This window comes from Hypanus sabinus, chromosome 15 (genome assembly GCF_030144855.1).
Source record: "Hypanus sabinus isolate sHypSab1 chromosome 15, sHypSab1.hap1, whole genome shotgun sequence".
NCBI lineage: Eukaryota > Metazoa > Chordata > Chondrichthyes > Myliobatiformes > Dasyatidae > Hypanus > Hypanus sabinus.
The window spans coordinates 88,311,464-88,335,232 of NC_082720.1; the positions used below are offsets into that span (position 1 = coordinate 88,311,464).

Below are 23,769 nucleotides of genomic sequence, written 5' to 3' on the forward strand. Positions count from 1 at the left end.
TAGTCAGTAAATTTATCTTTGTAAATTGTCCTGTTACTAGGCTAGGGTTAAATCGGGGGTTGCTGGGAGGCGCAGGTCAAAGAACTCCATATGGTCCTATTGAATGGTGCAGCAGGTTCGATGGGCCAAACGGCCGTCTCCTGATCCTACTCCTTATGAGCTTATTGAATGGTGCAGCAGGTTCGATGGGCCAAACAGCCGTCTCCTGATCCTACTCTTTATGAGCTTATTGAATGGTGCAGCAGGTTCAATGGGCCGAATGGCCATCTCCTGATCCTACTCCTTATGAGCTTATTGAATGGTGCAGCAGGTTTGACAGGCGGAATGACTAACTCCTGATCCTAGTGCTTATATTCTTGTGTTTCCCCACCCCTGGGTCAAAGACTGTGCGCATTTACCCTGTATTTGCCACTCATTATTTTATACACAACTACCATACAACTTTTAAAGTCCAAACCTGCCCAAGCTCTCACTGTAAGTCAGTCCTTCGTCTCCTGGCAGTGCTGGTGCACTGTTGTACTAGCACATTTGAATGTGAATGTGTTTAGAGTGCCTTTGGCGTGCAGAGATCGGTGATAATGCAGACGAGGACAGCTCACGTAATCTGCTCATTGTAGAACACCATGCGATAAGTCAGAGCACATTGCTGACTGCTGATTCTCCGAGTGTTCGGCTGAGGTGAACGAGGATGTTCTATTAGACAAGGAGGGTGTGAACAAATGTGTGTAGTCCCTTTCACCAACACAGACGCACAGACACACACACACACACACACACACACACACACACACACACACAGTCACCCACAAGAGCATGCACAAACATACACACCCACACACTCTCACCCAGACACATAAACACACACGCACACTCACCCACACTCAAAATTACAGACAAAGGGATACACACACAAACACACATGAATCCTTCTCCAGTAGACAGGTTTTTAATTGTCAGGTACACAAGCAAGATGGCTTGGCCTGGATAATAGATGGATGTTGAGCAATCAGCTCCTGTAGATTGTACTGATGGTGGGGAGGGATGGGTCTAGTGTATACTGAGGGAGTGATTGGGGTTGTGCTGGTGGTTGAAGAATTGAATAGCTGAAGGGAAGTAGCTGGTCGTGAACCTGGTGGAGTGAGACTTCAGGCTTCAATACCTCCTGCCCGATGGGAACTGAGAGAAGTTGGCTTGGCTCAGGGAGGCTGAACTGACACAGAGACTATCTTTAACTCACCTGCCTCAGCACCATCTGGGATCGCCCTGTGCTATGTTTTGCCTCTTCCATCACCGTGCTAAGCTCCAGTGAGATGCCGTTGCTTAGCAACAGTCAGATCTTCACTCCAGCTTTTGATTTCAGTCATTATTCAAACCCAACCAACGCCGGCATTTTTCTGTTGTGCTGCTGATGTGTGAGATGTGATAATTTCATTATTGAGAGCACTACTGTAACTGTGCGGGGGAGGGAACCCAAGCTTTGCATAACAGCTCCAGCCCTCGATTTCCATCATCACCACACTCAGCAACTCATCAAAGTTCTGTTTTAATTGATTTTCATCACAACATGAACCCAGAGAGCAGCAAGTACTGACCTGGAGAGCAGTGTGTGTGTGTGTGTGTGTGTGTGTGTGTGTGTGTGTGTGTGTGTGTGTGTGTGTGTGTGTGTGTGTGTGTGTGTGTGTGTGTGTGTGTGTGTGTGTGTGTGTGTGTTTGTGTATGTGTGTGTGTGTGTGTAGGTGTGTGTGTGTGTGTGTTTGTGTATGTGTGTATGTGTGTAGGTGTGTGTGTGTGTGTATGTGTGTAGGTGTGTGTGTGTGTGTGTTTGTGTGTGTGTGTGTATGTGTGTGTGTGTGTGTGTTTGTGTGTTTGTGTAGAGATGCAACATGATAACCACTCCCCCACCCCAGGAAAAAGTCTCTGGCTATCTGCTCGATCTATGGCTCTTATGATTTTGTACACCTCTATTGAGCCTCCTCTCATCCTCCTTCAAGCCAAAGACAAAAGCCTTAGCAAGCTCAATGCAAAATGCAAAAGAGGGATAGTGGGTTCATCAAGCATTCAGGAATCTGATGGTGGAGAGAAAGAAATTGTTCTTACGACTTCAGGCTGCCTAAGTCTCACACCACCAGGTTCAGGAACATTTATTACCCTCAAATCAGGCTCCTGAACTGGTATGGGTAAGTTCATTCACCTCAACACAACTGATTCCACCACCCATGGACTCACTTTCAGGGACTCCACAGCTCATGTTCTCAGTATTATTCGCAGTGGATCGGGACCAGTACATCTTGGCCTAATTAAGCGGCTACGACAATTACCTAGATTTCATGGAAATAGTTAAAGTATAAAAGAGGCAAGCTACCATTTGACTAACAGATTATGTATTTAACTGCAAACAGGACAAATTAGAACACTAGCAATACTACTACAGTACTATAAAACTGTGCATTAGTTCATAATAGATATCGACAGAGGAATTCATGCTGCCGTGTTCTTTTGACTGACTGTAATTGAACTAAATCAGCGCAGACACCTAGTGCAGGTAATGGACTGCCTTCATACAGTGCTTTCAATGATTGCATTCTCCAAGTCTTCATTTTCATTGTAACATTCAAGATGATTGTCAATACCTTCAAATGCTTCATGGCTTCTTACTTGTTGAAGTAGTGAAATTGTTTTGTTTTCACTCCTGGCCGTTTCTGGCATCTCCAAGCCCGAATGCTTGAAACCACAGCGAGCAAAACGGTTCCGAATTGTCTTACTGCTTATTTCTTGCCAACTATCAGTGAACACAAACACACGCGACTTACACTATTTAAAAACAGTTTGCTCTAAGCATGGTGCAGAGTCTAACAGCCACAAAAGTGCAAGTGACTGACGCTGGTTAGAACGTGTTCAGCAACTGTCTCCTGCCCCAATTAAGCAGCAGTGTTCCAAGTAAACAAAGGGAATCCTAGCTATTTTCTCAATCAGTTTTTGTTCTTTAAGAGCAGCCCAGTTAACCAATGGCCCAATTAACCAGAATCTGGAATCCACTGTACTTTTTTATTAGATTATTTGCACCATTTGTCTTCTTTTGCACATTGGCTGTTTGTCAGTCTTTGTTTTTTTGTGTAGTTTTCATAAATTCTATTGTATTTCTTTATTTTCTTGTCAATGCCTGCAAGAAAATGAATCTCAAGGTAGTATGTGTTTCCGACTACATACTTTTATAATAAATTTAGTTTGAAATTTGAAGAGAGCAAAATAGAGTGAGGAAGTGTTCATTGTCCATTCAGATGGCAGAGAGGAAGAAGCTGTTCCTGAATTGTTGAGTGTGTGTCTTCTGGCTCCGTCCGGTACACGGTTGTGACAGCTCACAGAATAACAAGGAGTTCCAAGCTAGTGAACTGTAAGATATGAAGCAAGATTGAAAGTGATGGCAGCTATGAATTATATATGAACACTGCCTTTTACATTTGAGTGAGACAAGCCACACCCATTCATATGGTGCTTTCAGCACAGCAAAATGGCCCACAGGGCTTGTCAGAAGCACTACCATACATTGACTCAGATCCAAGCATTGGAATAGGTCATGGATGGGTTGATTACAGGGGTAGATTCAGGGAGACAGCCAGAGGGGAGGAGTGAGATAGAGAGACTCAGTGAGAGGAATTCAGGGGCTAGAGATTTGGTATTAGTTTCATTTCAAGAGAAGTAAAACTTAAAAGTCCAGAAGCCCTGAGGGTTAACTTACAGGTTGAGTCGATGGGAAGGAAAAGACAAATATAATGTTAGCATTCGCGTTCAGAGGGCTAGAGTCCAAAAGCAAGGATGTAATGCTGAGTCTTCACAAGGCATTGATCAGACTGTGCTCGGAGTATTGAGGGCAGTTTTGGGCCTCTTACCTGTCAGGTATTGACATTGGATAGGATCGAGGAGATTTACAACAGTCCTGGGAATGAAAGGGTTAACGCGGTTGTGGATGCCTAGTCACTGGGTAAATTGAAGCTATTACCCTTCAACCATCAGGTTCCTGAACTAGCATGGAAAACTTCAACACTGAACTAATTCCACAACCTATAGATTTATGTTCAAGAACTTGACCACTGATGTGTCAGGATTACTGATTTATTTAATTGTCTTTTGCCGCCTTTGGCACATTGACCACAATCTCTCATTCAGATCAGCGAGACCAGGAGCTGGTTATTGACTTCAGATCCATGAGCCAGTCCCCAGCAGAGGTGAGGAGGGTCAGTTCCTCAGTGCTATTATTTCAGAGACCTGTCCTGGGCCCAGCATGTAAGAGCAGTTACGAAGAAAGCACAGCAGCACCTCCACTTCCTTCGGAGTTTGTGGAGATTCAGCACGACATCTAGAACATTGACAAACTTCTGAAGATGTGTGGTGGAGATTATATTGACACGCATGGTATGGAAATACTGATGCCTTTGAATGGAAAATCCTACTAATAGGGCTCAGTCCATCACAGGTGAAGCTCCCCCCCCACCCCCCACCATTGAGTACACCTTCACAAAGCGCAATCATCATCAGTGAACTCACAACCCCCAGCCCCACCACCCAGGCCAGGCTCTCTTCTTGCTGCTGCCATCAGGAAGGAGGTACAGGAGCCTCAGGACTCACACCACCAGGTTCAGGAACAGTTATTACCCCTCAGCCATCAGGCTATTCAACCAGGGGTGGTAACTTCTCTCAACTCATCATTGAACTGTTCCATAACCTATGGACTTACTTTCAAGGACTCTTCATCTCATGTTCTCGATATTTATTGTTTATAAGTTTATTTGTATTATTTCTTTCATTTTACATTTGCACTGTTGTCTTTTACGCACTGATTGAAATAAATGGTCTGTTATGGTTGTTATGCTATTATGGATTTATTGAGCATGCCAACAAGAAAATTAATCTGAGCGTTGTATATAGTGACATATATGCACTTTGATAATTAATTTTCTTTGAACTTTGTCAGTCTTTGAATGTAGTTGATACTATTGTATTTCTTCATTCTGCTGTGAATACCTGCAAGAAAATGAATCCCAGTGTAGAATATTGTGACATGTATGTACTTAGATAACAAATTAATTTTAATTCCACTTCCCATGCCCATTCCAATATGCCCATCCATGGCTTCCTCTGCTGTTGTGATGAGGTCAGGTCGGGGGAACAACACATTATATTCCGTTTGGGTTGCCTCCAACCTGATGGCGTAAACATCGATTTCTCAAACTTCTGGTAATGCCCCTTCACCATTTCCCATCCCCTTTTCCCCTTCTCACCTTATCTTCTTGCCCGCATCGCCTCCCACTGGTGCTCCTCCCCCATTTTCTTCCTTCCATAGCCCTCTGTTTACTTTATCAACTTACTTCCCAGCACTTTGCTTCATCCCTCCCCCTCCCAGTTTCACCTCTCTCCCCTCCCCCCACCTTTCAAATCTACTCTCCGGTCCTGCCGAAGGGACTCGGCCCGAAACATCGACTGTACTTTTTCCGTGGATGCTGCCTGGCCTGCTGAGCTCCTCCAGCGTTTTGTGTGTGCTGTTGGGATTGCCAGCAACTGCAGATTTTCTCTTGTTTGTAAATTAATTTGAACTTTGATTAGTAAGGGACGAAGTGTTACAGAGAGAAGGCAGGAGAGTAAGAATAAAAAATACAATGAGCCAAGATTGAACAGCGAGGCCAAGTGACCTGGTTCTGGTTCGATGCATCTTGTGATCTTCGGGTGTTACCCTGCCCGCACTAACCCAAGCTTGTGGATTTTCTCTCGCAGTGAGACTACATGACAGTATATCTGAAGAGGGACATCACTACCTGATATTTGATTTGTAAGTTGTATTAAACAAATATATTTGCTATGTCCAATGGGGTAGTACTGAGGGAGGGTCACACTGTGCAAGGAGAGGTACTGAGGGGGGTCACACTGTGGGAGGGGTGGTACTGAGGGGGGTCACACTGTGGGAGGGGTGGTACTGAGGGAAAGTTGCACCATGAGAGGGGTGGTATGAAGGGAGGGTCACACTGTGGGAGGGGTAGTATGAAGGGAGGGTCACACTGTGGGGGTGGGTGGTACTGAGGGAATGTCACACTGTGGGAGGGTCACACTGTGGGGGGGTAGTATGAAGGGAGGGTCACACTGTGGGAGGGGTAGTATGAAGGGAGGGTCACACTGTGGGGGTGGGTGGTACTGAGGGAATGTCACACTGTGGGAGGGTCACACTGTGGGGGGGTGGTACTGAGGGAGGGTCACATTGTGGGGGGGGTGGTACTGACGGAGGGCCACACTGTGGGAGGGGTGATACTGAGGGAGGGTCACACTGTGGGAGGGGCAGCACTGAGGGAGGGTCACACTGTGGGAGGGGTGATACTGAGGGAGGGTCACGCTGTGGGGGGGTGGTACTGAGGGAGGGTCATACTGTGGGAGGGGTGCTACTGAGGGAGGGTCACACTGTGGGAGGGGTGGTACTGAGGGAAGTATTGATTGATAGTGATCTTGCAAGAATTATTAGATTCTGACAGTTTCTGGAATACTGGAAAATTGCCAATGTCTCTCCACTCTTCAAAAATGGAAAGGAAATAATAGACCAATTGGTTTGACGTTAGTGGTTGGGAAGCTGCTGGAGACAATTATTAAGGTTTCAGGGTACTTGGAGGCACATGGTAAAATAGGCTGAAGTCAGCATGTTTTCCTTAATAGAAAATCTTGCTTGACAAATCTGTTGGAATTCTTTGAGGAAATAATGAGCAGGATAGACAAAGGAGAATTAGTGGATGTTGTATACTTGGATTTTCAAATGGCCTTCGACAACTTGCTGCACACCAGGTTCTTACCAAGTTAATAACCCATGGTATTATGGGAAAGATACTAGCACCGACAGAGCATTGGCTGATTGGCAGGAGGCAAAGAGTGAGAATAGAGGCAACCTTTTCTGGTTGGCTGCCAGTGACTAGTGCCGTTCCACAGGGATCAGTGTTGGGACTGCTTCTTTTCACATCATATGTCAATGTTTTGGAAGACATAATTGATGGGTTCATGGCCGATATGCAGATAGGTGGAAGGCAGGTAGCTTTGAGAAAGCAGAAAGTTTGCAGAAGGATTTAGGCAGACAAGGAGAACAGGCAAAGAAATGGCAGCTGGAGTGCAGTGCCAGGAAGTGTGTGGTCATGCGCTTTAATAGAAGAAATAAAAGGGATGACTATTTTCTTAATGGAGAGAAAATACAAAAAACTGAGATGCAAAGGGACTCGTGCAGGATTCCCTAGAGTTAATTTGCAGGTTGAGTCTGTGGTGAGGAAGGTGAATGCAACATGACCATTCTTCAGGGTCTTTTTACCCTTGCAGTTCCTTAGCTCTATCCACAATGATTCAACACCTTCCAATGCTGTATCACCCTTTTTTAATGATTTAATCCCATATTTTACCAACAGGGCAACACCAGCCCTCTGCCTTCCTGCCTGTCCTTTCAATTCAATGCAATGCGTATCCTTGGACATTAAGCTCCCAGCTATAATCTTCAGCCCATGATCCAGTGATGCTACAACATCAAACCTGCCAATCTGCAACTTTACTGCAAGTTCATCTCCCTTATTTGCGCACATTCAGACACAACACCTTCAGTCCTATATTCACCCTTTTTGATTTTATCCACCTTTTACTTTGTGACTCATCCCGAAGACTGAAATTTTGCCTCATTGACAGCCTTTCCTCACTACACATTGCCTGTTTGTAAACCAGCTACCTCATCTTCAGCACTATCATCCACCTTTCCTACGATACTTCTTGCATTGAAATAAATGGACACTAGTTGCACCATGCTCAACCTTTCCATTCCTAATTTTTTCTGCAGTCTTACCAACATCTGCCTCCACAACCTCTCCACTAACTGTTCTGGCACTCTGGTTCCCATCCCTCTGCAACTCTAGTTTAAACCCCAGCATGCAGCATTAACAAACCTCCAGTTCAGGTGCAAACTGTGCTCTTCTGTACAAATCCCACCTTCCTTGGAAGAGAGTCCCATGATCTTATGTCCTCCCATCTACACTAACTCTTTCGTGACGTATATAACCTTCCTTGTTCTGGCTTCACTAGCACATGGCATGGGTAGTAATCCTGAGATCACAATCCTGGAGGCCCTGCCCCTTAACTTAGCACCTAACTCCCTGTGCAGAATCTTGTTACTCGTCCTCCTCTTATCATTGGTACCTACGTAGATCACAACTTCTGGCTATTCACCTTCACATTTAAGAATGCTGAGGACTCAATCTGAGATATCCTGAACCCTGGCACTCGGGAGGCAACATACCACTGGGAATCTCATTCTCGCCTACAGAGCCTCCTGTCCGTTCCCCATCACCACAGTGTGCTTCTTCTGCACCCCCCCCCCCCCACACCCCAGCCCTTCTGAATCACAGAGGTGGACTCAGTGCCAGAGACCCGAACACTGTGACTTTAGGTCATCTCTTCCCACCTCCCACCCAAAGTGGCCATTGGTTTAATTAGTTCAGAGGGAAGGCATAGATTAATCTCAGAGAAGGTTCATAGGTTGGCATGACATTGTGGGCTGAAGGGTCACTACGTGTACTCTCTGTTCTATTTAGAAGCTGTTGTATCTGTTTGTCCATTATGTGCCATTTCATATGATGTGGGCAATGATGGCCTCTCCATGACCACAATTGTTTCGGTAAATTTTTCTAGAGAAGTGGTTTGCCATTGCCTTCTTCTGGGCAGTATCTTTACGGGACGGGTGACCCCCAGCCATTACCAATACTCTTCAGAGATTGCCTGGCGTCAGTGGTCGCATAACCAGGACTTGTGAAATGCACCACCAGCTCCCATGGCTTCACGTGACCCTGATCGGGGTGCTAAGCAGGTGCTACACCTTGCCCCAGGGTTACCTGCAGGCCAGCAAAGGGACGGAGTGCCCTGCACCTTCTCCAGCAGAGTCGTTTCTCCACCCTGCCACCCAGCTGTTGGATAGACACTTCGTCTTGCAGGGAGCAGATAGGGCTGAAAGAGAGGCAGAGACTGAGAGAGGAGAGCAGAGCAGAAGGGCCAAATGGCCTGTGAACAACGTTGTTGCCCTCCCTAACCTCTAATAAATGCTTCCTTGCTCTTTGCAGAATAACAGGAGGAGAGCTCTTTGAAGACATTGTGGCTCGGGAATACTACAGCGAGGCTGATGCCAGGTGAGGGAGTTTCTCTGTTTACTTCCTGAGTGCCCGCCCCCTCAAACCCCAGGGAGTACGGAGATGCAAGGAACCGAGCTCATGGGGCTTCTCCTCGGGGGAGGAAAGAGCCTTGGAACCCCCCACATTAACATCAAGGTTCTAAGCTGTCACGCTGAGCCGAGGCTTCCTGACCAAGCACGCCATCTGCTTACAACTGGCGTTGGCTGCAAGGTTGAAAGGGAGGCACAATCATTAAAATATTCTTTATTCAGGCACAGATGCGAGAATCAATAGCCATGCCAACATGGTTTCACTCGTTGCTAATTATCCTCGTGAAGACGGTGGGAAGAAGTGTAGTAACTCCTCGGGAAGAAACCATTCAGCCCATTGAATCCGTGTCAACTCTTTCAAAGAGACCCACTTCCTTGCTCTCGCTGTGCAGCACAATAATCTTTCCCCCTCCCTGTCTGATGACAAATGGACTCTTGACCTCACAGTCTACCTCATTATAACCTTGCACCTTATTGTCTGCCTGCACTGCACTTTCTCTGTAACTGTGACACTTTATTCTGCATTCTGTTATTGTTTTCCCTTGTTCTACCTCAGTGCACTGTGAAATGAAGCATCAAATTGAATTGAATTGACTTTACTTCTTATGTCCTTCATATACATGAGGAGTAAAAATCTTTACGTTACGTCTCAGTCTAAATGTGCAATGTGCAATCATGGCAATTTATAATTAATAGAACAGTGAATGTAAATAGAAATACACTCAGATCAGCGTGAGTTCATCAGTCTGATGGCCTGGTGGAAGAAGCTGTCCCGGAGCCTGTTGGTCCTGGCTTTTATGCTGCGGTACCGTTTCCCAGATGGTAGGAGTTGGAATAGATAGTGGTTGGGCTGACCCGTGTCCCCAATGATCCTTTGGGCCTTTTTTGCACACCCGTCTCTGGAAATGTCTTGAATCATGGGAAGTTCACATCTACAGATACATTGGGCTGTCCACACCACTCTCTGCAGAGTCCTGCGATTAAGGGAGGTACAGTTCCCACACCAGGCAGTGATGCAGCCAGTCAGGATGCTCTCAATTGTGCCCCAAAGAAAGTCCTTAGATTTTGGGGCGCATACTAAGCCTCCTCAACAAATAGGAATTTGCTGTGGTGTGTTGATCAAGGGATGACATGCAACAAAAACCATTCAATGATTATAAAGAATTATGTCATATTTAAAGTTAGAAGTTAAGGTACAAATATGGATGTGGGATGTCCATTACTGCATAAATACCAGTATGTATTTACAATGTGGACATCATTATGAACAGTAGTTTGTAGTGTTTACAGTGGGGGTAATAGATCTAGTTTAAACCCCAACCCCTCAATAGCACAAACAAAGCTCCCTGCAAGGATATTGGTCCCCCTGTCATTCAGGCGTAACCCATCTCTCTTGTACAGGTCCCACCTGCCCCGGAAGAGGTCCCAATGATCCTGAAATCTGAAACCCTGCCCCCTACACCAGTTCCACAGCCACGTGTTCATCCTCCAGAGCATCCTACTGTTACCCTCACTGGCACGTGGCACAGGGAGCAATCCTGAGATTACCACCCTCGAGGTCCTGCTTTTTAACTTCCTACCAAGCTCTCTATACTCTCTCTTCAGGACCTCCTCACTCTTTCTTCCTACGTCATTGGTACCGATGTGTACCACGACATCAGGCTGCTCACCCTCCCACTTCAGAATGCTGTGCACACGATCAGAGACCTCCCTGACCCTGGCACCCGGGAGGCAACAAACCATCCATGAGTCTCTGTCGTGACCACGGAACCTCCTGTCTGTACCCCTGACTATGGAGTCCCCTATCACTACCAGTCTCCTCTTCTTCCTCCCTCCCTTCTGCACTGCAGAACCAGACTCGGTGCCAGAGATCCGGCTGCCGCAGTTTGTCCCAGGTAAGACATCCCCCCCCAAAAGTATCCAAATTGGTATACTTGTTGTTGAGGGGACTGGCCATGGGGAGCTCTTCTCTTTCCCTTTCCCTCGCCTGACAGTAACCCAATTACCTGTACCCTGTTCCTTTGGCGTAACTACCTCCCTGAAACTACTATCTATAAACTGCTCAGTCTCCCGAATGATCCGGAGGTCATCCAGCTCCTGCTCCAGTTCCCTAACGTGGTTTGTTAGGAGCTGCAGCTGGATGCACTCCCTGCAGGTGTCATTGTCAGGGACTCCCTAACTTCCCACATCCTGCAAGAGCAGCATTCCAACATCCTGTCTGGCGTTCTCTCTAAACTTACTAAGTTTAGTAAATCAAAATTGAATGTGAAAACAACATCAACAACTTACCGGAACCTACCCTCACCTCTGCCTGTTCATGCCGAAGCCTGTTGAGCCAAAACCGTCCCACTCTGACGATGATATGTGGCACAACAGATAGTGTACGTACCAGCAAACCGGGTTTGATTCCCACCACTAACTGTAAGGAGTTTGTACCTTCTCCCCGTGACCATGTGAGGTTCCTCCGGGTGCACGGTTTCTTCCCACAGTCCAAGGTCATGTGGGTTAATAGGTTAATTGATCACATGGTTGTAATCGCGCTGCACAGAATCATTGGGCCCGAAGGTCCTGTTACCGTGCTGTGTCTCTGAATCAATAAATAAATTGTTCATAGAATCACAAAGTTATACCTCATGGAATCATGCCCTTTGGCCCATCTTGTCCATACCAGTCTAAGCTCACCCCATTGCCGATGTTTCCCCAATATCCATCTAAACCCTTCTTCTCTGTGTACCTGTCCAAACATCTCCTAAACATTGTAATTGTACCCACCCCTACCACTTCCTCTCTCAGCTCGTTCCATATACTGACCAACCCTCTGTGGAAAAAGTTACCCCTCATGTCCCTTTTAAATCTTTCCCCTTTCACATTAAACCACTGCTTTCAGACTCCCTTACCCTGAGGAAAAGACTGTGATCTGTCACCTTATCTATGCCCCTTGTGGTTTTATAAATGTCTATAAGGGCACCATGGTAACGTAAGGGGTTAGCATGATTCTATTACAGCTCGGTATCGGAGTTTGGTGTTCAAACCTGGCATCCTCTGTAAGAAAGTTTGTGGAAGGCATGGGCTTACTCTGAGAGCTCCAGTTTCCTTCCACAGTCCAAAGACGTACCAGTGGATAGATTAATTGGTCATTGTAAGTTGCCCTGTGTAGGCTGAGGGTAAATCAGGGGTTTCTGGGCAGCACAGCTCAAAGGGGCAGAAGGGCCTGTATCACTAAATAAATAAATATCCCTCAGCCTCCCTCGCTCTGAGTAAGACAATCCCAGCCTATCTTGTCTCTTTGTATAACCCAAGCCATCCAGGCCCATTAACATCCAGTGAACATTATCACATCCTTCCCACAGCTGGGCGACCAAAACAGCATATAATGTTCTATGATCCTGAGAATCTCTGAAAAACTCAGGCCTATAACTGGACAAGCTCTCCCAACTGTGGCCAAACCAGCAGTTGGCACCAGTTTGAGGAAAGAATTGTGTTGAAGGCTGCTGTGATCACATTTTCTCCCTCTATGCTGCCTGGTACTTTGAGAGATACCAGATGCCCCCTCCATGGGCTCTGTCTACCTGATGCTCCCAATGCCGCCTCCTCTACACAGGTGAGACCCATTGTAAATTGGGGAACCGCTTCATCAAGCACCTCTGCTCCATCCACCAAAAATGGAACTTACTGGTGGCCAAACATTTTAGTTCCCATTCCCAGTCCTCTTCCAACATGTCAGTCCATGGCCTCCTCTTGTGCCAACACCTTATATTCTGTCTGGGTAGCCCCCAACCTGATGGCAAGAATATCGATTCCTCCTTCCAGTTAAAAAAATGTCCTCCCCCTTTCCTCTTCTTCTCACCTGCCTATCACCTCCCCTTGGGTCCCCTCCTCCTTCCCTTTCTCCTCTGGTCCACTCCTCTCCTATCAGATTCCACTCTCTCCAGTCCTTTATCTTTTCTTCCCACCTGGCTTATGCAATTACCTTCCAGCTATCCTCCTTCCCCTTTCCCCTACATTTTTAATCTGCCATCCTCCCCTTCTTTTCCAGTCCTGAAGAAGGTCCTCGGCCTGAAACGTCAACAGTTTATTCCTGTCCACAGATGCTGCCTGACCTGCTGAGTTCCTCCAGCAATTTGTGTGCGTTGCTCAATATCATAACAAGGTAGATTGTGAGGTCAAGATTCCATCTTATCATACCATGGGGCCATTCATCAGTCTGTAACAGTGAGACAGAAGTTAGTGGGACATACTTTCTGGCTTTCGTATCTTCTGAGGGAGGAGAGAGAATGTCTGGGGTGGGTGGGGTCTTTGATTCTGCCGGCTGCTTTACTGAGACAGTGTGAAGTGTAGACAGAGTCCGTGGTGGGGAGGATATTGCACAGCACTTTCTCAGTAACTTTAACACCACAGCATGATCTGTCTGGATGCCTTGCAGACAAAAGTATTTCATTTGATTTCTGTACACGTGACAATCATAGACCAATCCCGATTCCAAATCTTTGTGATTCAACCTTCAGTTCTGGTGACAGATCGATTACCCTTGATCAAGAATACAAAGACGTGCTCTTGACCTCACAATCTACCTCGTTGTGACCCTTGCTCCTTGTTGTCTGCCCGCACTGCACTCTCTCTGGAACTGTAACTCTTTATTCTGGCATTCTGTTTTCTTTTAACTACCCTGCTGTACATATGTATGAAATGATCTTTCTGGATCGCTAAGCAAAAACTTTACACTGTGTCTTGGTATATGTGACAATAATAAACCAATTCCGATAGCAGTTTCCCAGCACCCAAGCTGATACTTGCTACACTTTGCAAAAGGTCGACTAATGAATCTTTCTTCTTCTTGGATCTTTGTTTTGTAGTCACTGTATCCAGCAGATCCTCGAGGCGGTCCTTCACTGTCATCAGATGGGCATTGTGCATCGAGATCTCAAGGTAAACTTCCTCCAACAAACTGTCAGCTGAAGATCAAGCCATGCAGAGCTTATGGGTGACTTGCGGGGAGAGCGACTCGGGTGTGGGGTGAAGGAGAGAGGGGCTGCACCCAGACCAACAGGTTAAGGGCAGATTTTAGCAGGGTCACAGATTCATAGAGTCAAAGACTCATACAGCTCTAAAGGAAAACAGGCCCTTCAGCCCATCAGTCCAGCTAAACTATTATTCTGCCTGGTCCAATTGGCCTGCACCAATGTTGTCCTCCGTACCCCTCCCATCAATGTACCTATCCAAGCTTCTCTTAAATGTTGCGGTGAAACCTGTATCCACCACTTGCGCTGGCAGCTCGTTCCTCACTCTCACCACCCTCTGAGTGAAGAGGATCCCCCTCATGTTCCCCCTTAAACATTTGACCTTTCACCCTTACCCCATGACCTCTAGTTATAGGCTCAACCAACCTCAGTCTCTACAAACCTGCATTTACCCTATCTATACACCTCATAACTTTGTATACCTCTATCAAATCTCCATTCTTTCACTTTTAAACTCTGAATAGCAGGACATCCTTTCAGAACAGAAATGAGGAGGAATTTCTTTACCCTGTGGGAGGTGAATCTGAGGAATTCATTGCCACAGACAGCTGTGGAGGATGTCATTGGGTATATTTAAAGCAGAGGTTGATAGGTTCTTGATTAGTCAGGGTATCAAAGGTTACAGGGAGAAGGCAGAACAGTGGTGTGTTGAAATGGTGAAGTAGACTCAATGGGCTGAATGGCCTCACTCTGCTCTTTTGTCTTATGGTCTTCTCCTATGACCTCTACTTCTAGTTTCACCCAACTTCAGTGGAAAAAGCCTGTTTAAATTTACCCCATTTATACCCCTCGTAATTTTGTTGTGTCGCATTCTGATAGGAGAAGATGGTTGTAGAGTACAGGAGATGAAATGTTAGGCTGAAGTTGTGTAAGACATTGGTGAGGTCTAATTTAGAATATTATGTGCAGTTTTGGTCACCTACCTACAGGAAAGAAGTAAATACGATTGAAACAGTACAGAAATAAAAATATAAGAATGTTGCTGGGTCTGGAGGACCTGAGTTATAAGGAAGGACTGAATAGGTTAGGACTTCATTCCATAGAACTTAGAAAATTGAGAGGAATTTCATAGAGGAATACAAAATTATGAGGGGGTATAGATAGGGTAAATGCAAGCAGGCTTTTTCCCCTGAGGTTGGGTGGGACTACAACTAGAGGTCATGGGTTAAGGGTGAAAGGTGAACTGTTTAAGGGAACATGAGGAGAAACTTTCACTCAGATGACAGTGAGAGTGTGGAATGAGCTGTCAGCACAATTGGTGAAGGTGATTTCAATTTCAATGTTTAAGAGAAACTTGGATTGGTACTTGGATGGGAGGGGTATGGAAGGCTATGGTCTGCGTACAAGTCGATGGGACTAGGTAGTTTTAATGATTTGGCATAGACATGATGGGCTGAAGGGCCTGTTTCTCTTCTGTAGTTTTTCAGCATTGGGAAGGTGGAACCCAGATAACTCAAGAGTGAAGAGGATCTGTAGAAGGGCTAGAGGTGGAGAAGAGAACTTTTCTTTTTTAACTTTCAAGAGGGTGCAGAGGAGATTCACGAGGATGCTGCCTGGATTAGAGCGGGTGCAGAGGAGATTTCCCAGGATGCTGCCTGGATTAGAGAGGGTGCAGAGGAGATTCACGAGGATGCTGCCTGGATTAGAGAGGGTGCAGAGGAGATCTACCAGGATGCTGACTGGATTAGAGAGGGTGCAGAGGAGATTTACCAGGATGCTGCCTGGATTAGAGAGGGTGCAGAGGAGATTCACCAGGATGCTGCCTGGATTAGAGAGGGTGCAGAGGAGATCTACCAGGATGCTGCCTGGATTAGAGAGGGTGCAGAGGAGATTCACGAGGATGCTGCCTGGATTAGAGAGGGTGCAGAGGAGATTTACCAGGATGCTATCTGGATTAGAGAGGGTGCAGAGGAGATTCACCAGGATGCTGCCTGGATTAGAGAGGGTGCAGAGGAGATCTACCAGGATGCTGCCTGGATTAGAGAGGGTGCAGAGGAGATTTACCAGGATGCTGCCTGGATTAGAGAGGGTGCAGAGGAGATTCACCAGGATGCTGCCTGGATTAGAGAGGGTGCAGAGGAGATCTACCAGGATGCTGCCTGGATTAGAGAGGGTGCAGAGGAGATCTACCAGGATGCTGCCTGGATTAGAGAGGGCGCAGAGGAGATTCACCAGGATGCTGCTTGGATTAGAGAGGGTGCAGAGGAGATCTACCAGGATGCTGCCTGGATTAGAGAGGGTGCAGAGGAGATTTACCAGGATGCTGCCTGGATTAGAGAGGGTGCAGAGGAGATTCACCAGGATGCTGCCTGGATTAGAGAGGGTGCAGAGGAGATCTACCAGGATACTGCCTGGATTAGAGAGGGTGCAGAGGAGATCTACCAGGATGCTGCCTGGATTAGAGAGGGTGCAGAGGAGATTTACCAGGATGCTGCCTGGATTAGAGAGGGTGCAGAGGAGATTCACCAGGATGCTGCCTGGATTAGAGAGGGTGCAGAGGAGATCTACCAGGATGCTGCCTGGATTAGAGAGGGTGCAGAGGAGATCTACCAGGATGCTGCCTGGATTAGAGAGGGTGCAGAGGAGATTCACCAGGATGCTGCCTGGATTAGAGAGGGTGCAGAGGAGATCTACCAGGATGCTGCCTGGATTAGAGAACGTGCAGAGGAGATTTACCAGGATGCTGCCTGGATTAGAGAGGGTGCAGAGGAGATCTACCAGGATGCTGCCTGGATTAGAGAGAGTGCAGAGGAGATTCACCAGGATGCTGCCTGGATTAGAGAGGGTGCAGAGGAGATCTACCAGGATGCTGCCTGGATTAGAGAGGGTGCAGAGGAGATCTACCAGGATGCTGCCTGGATTAGAGAGGGTGCAGAGGAGATTCACGAGGATGCTGCCTGGATTAGAGAGGGTGCAGAGGAGATTTACCAGGATGCTATCTGGATTAGAGAGGGTGCAGAGGAGATTCACCAGGATGCTGCCTGGATTAGAGAGGGTGCAGAGGAGATCTACCAGGATACTGCCTGGATTAGAGAGGGTGCAGAGGAGATCTACCAGGATGCTGCCTGGATTAGAGAGGGTGCAGAGGAGATTCACCAGGATGCTGCCTGGATTAGAGAGGGTGCAGAGGAGATCTACCAGGATGCTGCCTGGATTAGAGAACGTGCAGAGGAGATTTACCAGGATGCTGCCTGGATTAGAGAGGGTGCAGAGGAGATCTACCAGGATGCTGCCTGGATTAGAGAGGGTGCAGAGGAGATTCACCAGGATGCTGCCTGGATTAGAGAGGGTGCAGAGGAGATCTACCAGGATGCTGCCTGGATTAGAGAGGGTGCAGAGGAGATCTACCAGGATGCTGCCTGGATTAGAGAGGGTGCAGAGGAGATTCACCAGGATGCTGCCTGGATTAGAGAGGGTGCAGAGGAGATCTACCAGGATGCTGCCTGGATTAGAGAACGTGCAGAGGAGATCTACCATGATGCTGCCTGGATTAGAGAGGGTGCAGAGGAGATCTACCAGGATGCTGCCTGGATTAGAGAGGGTGCAGAGGAGATTCACCAGGATGCTGCCTGGATTAGAGAGGGTGCAGAGGAGATCTACCAGGATGCTGCCTGGATTAGAGAGGGTGCAGAGGAGATCTACCAGGATGCTGCCTGGATTAGAGAGGGTGCAGAGGAGATTCACGAGGATGCTGCCTGGATTAGAGAGGGTGCAGAGGAGATTTACCAGGATGCTATCTGGATTAGAGAGGGTGCAGACGAGATTCACCAGGATGCTGCCTGGATTAGAGAGGGTGCAGAGGAGATTTACCAGGATGCTGCCTGGATTAGAGAGAGGGTGCAGAGGAGATTCACGAGGATGCTGCCTGGATTAGAGAGGGTGCAGAGGAGATTTACCAGGATGCTGCCTGGATTAGAGAGGGTGCAGAGGAGATTCACCAGGATGCTGCCTGGATTAGAGAGGGTGCAGAGGAGATACACGAGGATGCTGCCTGGATTAGAGAGGGTGCAGAGGAGATCTACCAGGATGCTATCTGGATTAGAGAGGGTGCAGAGGAGATCGACCAGGATGCTGCCTGGATTAGAGAGGGTGCAGAAGAGATTTACCAGGATGCTTCCTGGATTAGAGAGGGTGCAGAGGAGATCTACCAGGATGCTGCCTGGATTAGAGAGGGTGCAGAGGAGATTCACCAGGATGCTGCCTGGATTAGAGAGGGTGCAGAGGAGATCTACCAGGATGCTGCCTGGATTAGAGAGGGTGCAGAGGAGATTTACCAGGATGCTGCCTGGATTAGAGAGGGTGCAGAGGAGATTCACCAGGATGCTGCCTGGATTAGAGAGGGCGCAGAGGAGATTTACCAGGATGCTGCCTGGATTAGAGAGGGTGCAGAGGAGATCTACCAGGATGCTGCCTGGATTAGAGAACATGCAGAGGAAATTTACCAGGATGCTGCCTGGATTAGAGAGGGTGCAGAGGAGATCTACCAGGATGCTGCCTGGATTAGAGAGGGTGCAGAGGAGATTCACCAGGATGCTGCCTGGATTAGAGAGGGTGCAGAGGAGATCTAACAGGATGCTGCCTGGATTAGAGAGGGTGCAGAGGAGATCTACCAGGATGCTGCCTGGATTATAGAGGGCGCAGAGGAGATTCACCAGGATGCTGCTTGGATTACAGAGGGTGCAGAGGAGATCTACCAGGATGCTGCCTGGATTAGAGAGGGTGCAGAGGAGATTTACCAGGATGCTGCCTGGATTAGAGAGGGTGCAGAGGAGATCTACCAGGATGCTGCCTGCATTAGAGAGGGTGCAGAGGAGATTCACCAGGATGCTGCCTGGATTACAGAGGGTGCAGAGGAGATCTACCAGGATGCTGCCTGGATTAGAGAGGATGCAGAGGAGATCTACCAGGATGCTGCCTGGATTAGAGAGGGTGCAGAGGAGATTTACCAGGATGCTGCCTGGATTAGAGTGGGTGCAGAGGAGATCTACCAGGATGCTGCCTGGATTAGAGAGGGTGCAGAGGAGATTTACCAGGATGCTGCCTGGATTAGAGTGGGTGCAGAGGAGATTCACCAGGATGCTGCCTGGATTAGAGAACGTGCAGAGGAGATTTACCAGGATGCTGCCTGGATTAGAGCGGGTGCAGAGGAGATTCACCAGGATGCTGCCTGGACTAGAGAGGGTGCAGAGGAGATTCACCAGGATGCTGCCTGGATTAGAGAGCGCGCAAAGGAGATTCACCAGGATGCTGCCTGGATTAGAGAGGTTGCAGAGGAGATCTACCAGGATGCTGCCTGGAGGAGATCTACCAGGATGCTGCCTGGATTAGAGAGGGTGCAGAGGAGATCTACCAGGATGCTGCCTGGATTAGAGAGGGTGCAGAGGAGATCTACCAGGGTGCTGCCTGGAATTGAGAGGGTGCAGAGGAGATTTACCAGGATGCTGCCTGGATTAGAGAGGGTGCAGAGGAGATCTACCAGGATGCTGCCTGGATTAGAGAGGGTGCAGAGGAGATTCACCAGGATGCTGCCTGGATTAGAGAGGGCGCAGAGGAGATTCACCAGGATGCTGCCTGGATTAGAGAGGGTGCAGAGGAGATTACCAGGATGCTGCCTGGATTAGAGAGGGTGCAGAGGAGATTCACCAGGATGCTGCCTGGATTAGAGAGGGCGCAGAGGAGATTTACCAGGATGCTGCCTGGATTAGAGAGGGTGCAGAGGAGATTCACCAGGGATTCACCAGGATGCTGCCTGGATTTGAGAGGATGCAGAGGAGATTTACCAGGATGCTCTCTGGATTAGAGAGGGTGCAGAGGAGATTCACCAGGATGCTGCCTGGATTAGGGAGGGTTCAGAGGAGATCTACCAGGATGCTGCCTGGATTAGAGAGGGTGCAGAGGAGATCTACCAGGATGCTGCCTGGATTAGAGAACGTGAGGAGTAGATTTACCAGGATGCTTCCTGGATTAGAGAGGGTGCAGAGGAGATTCACCAGGATGCTGCCTGGATTAGAGAGGGTGCAGAGGAGATCTACCAGGATGCTGCCTGGATTAGAGAGGGTGCAGAGGAGATTCACCAGGATGCTGCCTGGATTAGAGAGGGCGCAGAGGAGATTCACCAGGATGCTGCCTGGATTAGAGAGGGTGCAGAGGAGATTACCAGGATGCTGCCTGGATTAGAGAGGGTGCAGAGGAGATTCACCAGGATGCTGCCTGGATTAGAGAGGGCGCAGAGGAGATTTACCAGGATGCTGCCTGGATTAGAGACGGTGCAGAGGAGATTCACCAGGGATTCACCAGGATGCTGCCTGGATTTGAGAGGATGCAGAGGAGATTTACCAGGATGCTCTCTGGATTAGAGAGGGTGCAGAGGAGATTCACCAGGATGGTGCCTGGATTAGAGAGGGTGCAGAGGAGATCTACCAGGATGCTGCCTGGATTAGAGAGGGTGCAGAGGAGATCTACCAGGATACTGCCTGGATTAGAGAGGGTGCAGAGGAGATCTACCAGGATGCTGCCTGGATTAGAGAACGTGCAGAGGAGATTTACCAGGATGCTGCCTGGATTAGAGAGGGTGCAGAGGAGATTCACCAGGATGCTGCCTGGATTAGAGAGGGTGCAAAGGAGATTCACCAGGATGCTGCCTGGATTAGAGAGGGTGCAGAGGAGATCTACCAGGATGCTGCCTGGATTAGAGAGGGTGCAGAGGAGATTTACCAGGATGCTGCCTGGATTAGAGAGGGTGCAGAGGAGATCTACCAGGATGCTGCCTGGATTAGAGAGGGTGCAGAGGAGATTCACCAGGATGCTGCCTGGATTAGAGAGGGTGCAGAGGAGATCTACCAGGATTCTGCCTGGATTAGAGAGGGTGCAGAGGAGATGTACCAGGATACTGCCTGGATTAGAGAGAGTGCAGAGGAGATTTACCAGGATGCTGCCTGGATTAGAGAGGGTGCAGAGGAGATCTAACAGGATGCTGCCTGGATTAGAGAGGGTGCAGAGGAGATCTACCAGGATGCTGCCTGGATTATAGAGGGCGCAGAGGAGATCTACCAGGATGCTGCTTGGATTACAGAGGGTGCAGAGGAGATCTACCAGGATGCTGCCTGGATTAGAGAGGGTGCAGAGGAGATTTACCAGGATGCTGCCTGGATTAGAGAGGGTGCAGAGGAGATCTACCAGGATGCTGCCTGCATTAGAGAGGGTGCAGAGGAGATTCACCAGGATGCTGCCTGGATTACAGAGGGTGCAGAGGAGATCTACCAGGATGCTGCCTGGATTAGAGAGGATGCAGAGGAGATCTACCAGGATGCTGCCTGGATTAGAGAGGGTGCAGAGGAGATTTACCAGGATGCTGCCTGGATTAGAGTGGGTGCAGAGGAGATCTACCAGGATGCTGCCTGGATTAGAGAGGGTGCAGAGGAGATTTACCAGGATGCTGCCTGGATTAGAGTGGGTGCAGAGGAGATTCACCAGGATGCTGCCTGGATTAGAGAACGTGCAGAGGAGATTTACCAGGATGCTGCCTGGATTAGAGCGGGTGCAGAGGAGATTCACCAGGATGCTGCCTGGACTAGAGAGGGTGCAGAGGAGATTCACTAGGATGCTGCCTGGATTAGAGAGCGCGCAAAGGAGATTCACCAGGATGCTGCCTGGATTAGAGAGGTTGCAGAGGAGATCTACCAGGATGCTGCCTGGAGGAGATCTACCAGGATGCTGCCTGGATTAGAGAGGGTGCAGAGGAGATCTACCAGGATGCTGCTTGGATTAGAGAGGGTGCAGAGGAGATCTACCAGGGTGCTGCCTGGAATTGAGAGGGTGCAGAGGAGATTTACCAGGATGCTGCCTGGATTAGAGAGGGTGCAGAGGAGATCTACCAGGATGCTGCCTGGATTAGAGAACGTGTAGAGGAGATTTACCAGGATGCTGCCTGGATTAGAGAGGGTGCAGAGGAGATTCACCAGGATGCTGCCTGGATTAGGGAGGGTTCAGAGGAGATCTACCAGGATGCTGCCTGGATTAGAGAGGGTGCAGAGGAGATCTACCAGGATGCTGCCTGGATTAGAGAACGTGAGGAGTAGATTTACCAGGATGCTTCCTGGATTAGAGAGGGTGCAGAGGAGATTCACCAGGATGCTGCCTGGATTAGAGAGGGTGCAGAGGAGATCTACCAGGATGCTGCCTGGATTAGAGAGGGTGCAGAGGAGATTCACCAGGATGCTGCCTGGATTAGAGAGGGCGCAGAGGAGATTCACCAGGATGCTGCCTGGATTAGAGAGGGTGCAGAGGAGATTACCAGGATGCTGCCTGGATTAGAGAGGGTGCAGAGGAGATTCACCAGGATGCTGCCTGGATTAGAGAGGGCGCAGAGGAGATTTACCAGGATGCTGCCTGGATTAGAGAGGGTGCAGAGGAGATTCACCAGGGATTCACCAGGATGCTGCCTGGATTTGAGAGGATGCAGAGGAGATTTACCAGGATGCTCTCTGGATTAGAGAGGGTACAGAGGAGATTCACCAGGATGGTGCCTGGATTAGAGAGGGTGCAGAGGAGATTCACCAGGATGCTGCCTGGATTAGAGAGGGTGCAGAGGAGATCTACCAGGATGCTGCCTGGATTAGAGAGGGTGCAGAGGAGATCTACCAGGATACTGCCTGGATTAGAGAGGGTGCAGAGGAGATCTACCAGGATGCTGCCTGGATTAGAGAACGTGCAGAGGAGATTTACCAGGATGCTGCCTGGATTAGAGAGGGTGCAGAGGAGATTCACCAGGATGCTGCCTGGATTAGAGAGGGTGCAAAGGAGATTCACCAGGATGCTGCCTGGATTAGAGAGGGTGCAGAGGAGATCTACCAGGATGCTGCCTGGATTAGAGAGGGTGCAGAGGAGATTTACCAGGATGCTGCCTGGATTAGAGAGGGTGCAGAGGAGATCTACCAGGATGCTGCCTGGATTAGAGAGGGTGCAGAGGAGATTCACCAGGATGCTGCCTGGATTAGAGAGGGTGCAGAGGAGATCTACCAGGATTCTGCCTGGATTAGAGAGGGTGCAGAGGAGATCTACCAGGATACTGCCTGGATTAGAGAGAGTGCAGAGGAGATTTACCAGGATGCTGCCTGGATTAGAGAGGGTGCAGAGGAGATCTACCAGGATGCTGCCTGGATTAGAGAACGTGCAGAGGAGATTTACCAGGATGCTGCCTGGATTTGAGAGGCTGCAGAGGGGATTCACCAGGATGCTGCCTGGATTAGAGAGGGTGCAGAGGAGATCTACCAGGATGCTGCCTGGATTAGAGAGGGTGCAGAGGATATTCACCAGGATGCTGCCTGGATTAGAGAAGGTGCAGAGGAGATTCACCAGGGATTCACCAGGATGCTGCCTGGATTAGAGAGGATGCAGAGGAGATTTACCAGGATGCTCTCTGGATTAGAGAGGGTGCAGAGGAGATTCACCAGGATGCTGCCTGGATTAGAGAGGGTGCAGAGGAGATTCACCAGGATGCTGCCTGGATTAGAGAGGGTGCAGAGGAGATCTACCAGGATG

At 48.6% G+C, this 23,769-nt stretch overlaps 1 protein-coding gene across 1 annotated transcript in view; it reads left to right on the forward strand.

Moving 5' to 3' along the window:
* LOC132405678 (calcium/calmodulin-dependent protein kinase type II subunit alpha) overlaps positions 1-23,769 on the forward strand; it is a 332,781-nt gene that overhangs the window by 173,204 nt on the left and 135,808 nt on the right. Inside the window, exons 4-6 of the mRNA XM_059990685.1 lie at positions 5,767-5,821; positions 9,114-9,179; positions 14,065-14,137. Coding sequence (XP_059846668.1) covers positions 5,767-5,821; positions 9,114-9,179; positions 14,065-14,137 — 194 coding nt within the window. The remainder of the gene's footprint in view (positions 1-5,766; positions 5,822-9,113; positions 9,180-14,064; positions 14,138-23,769) is intronic.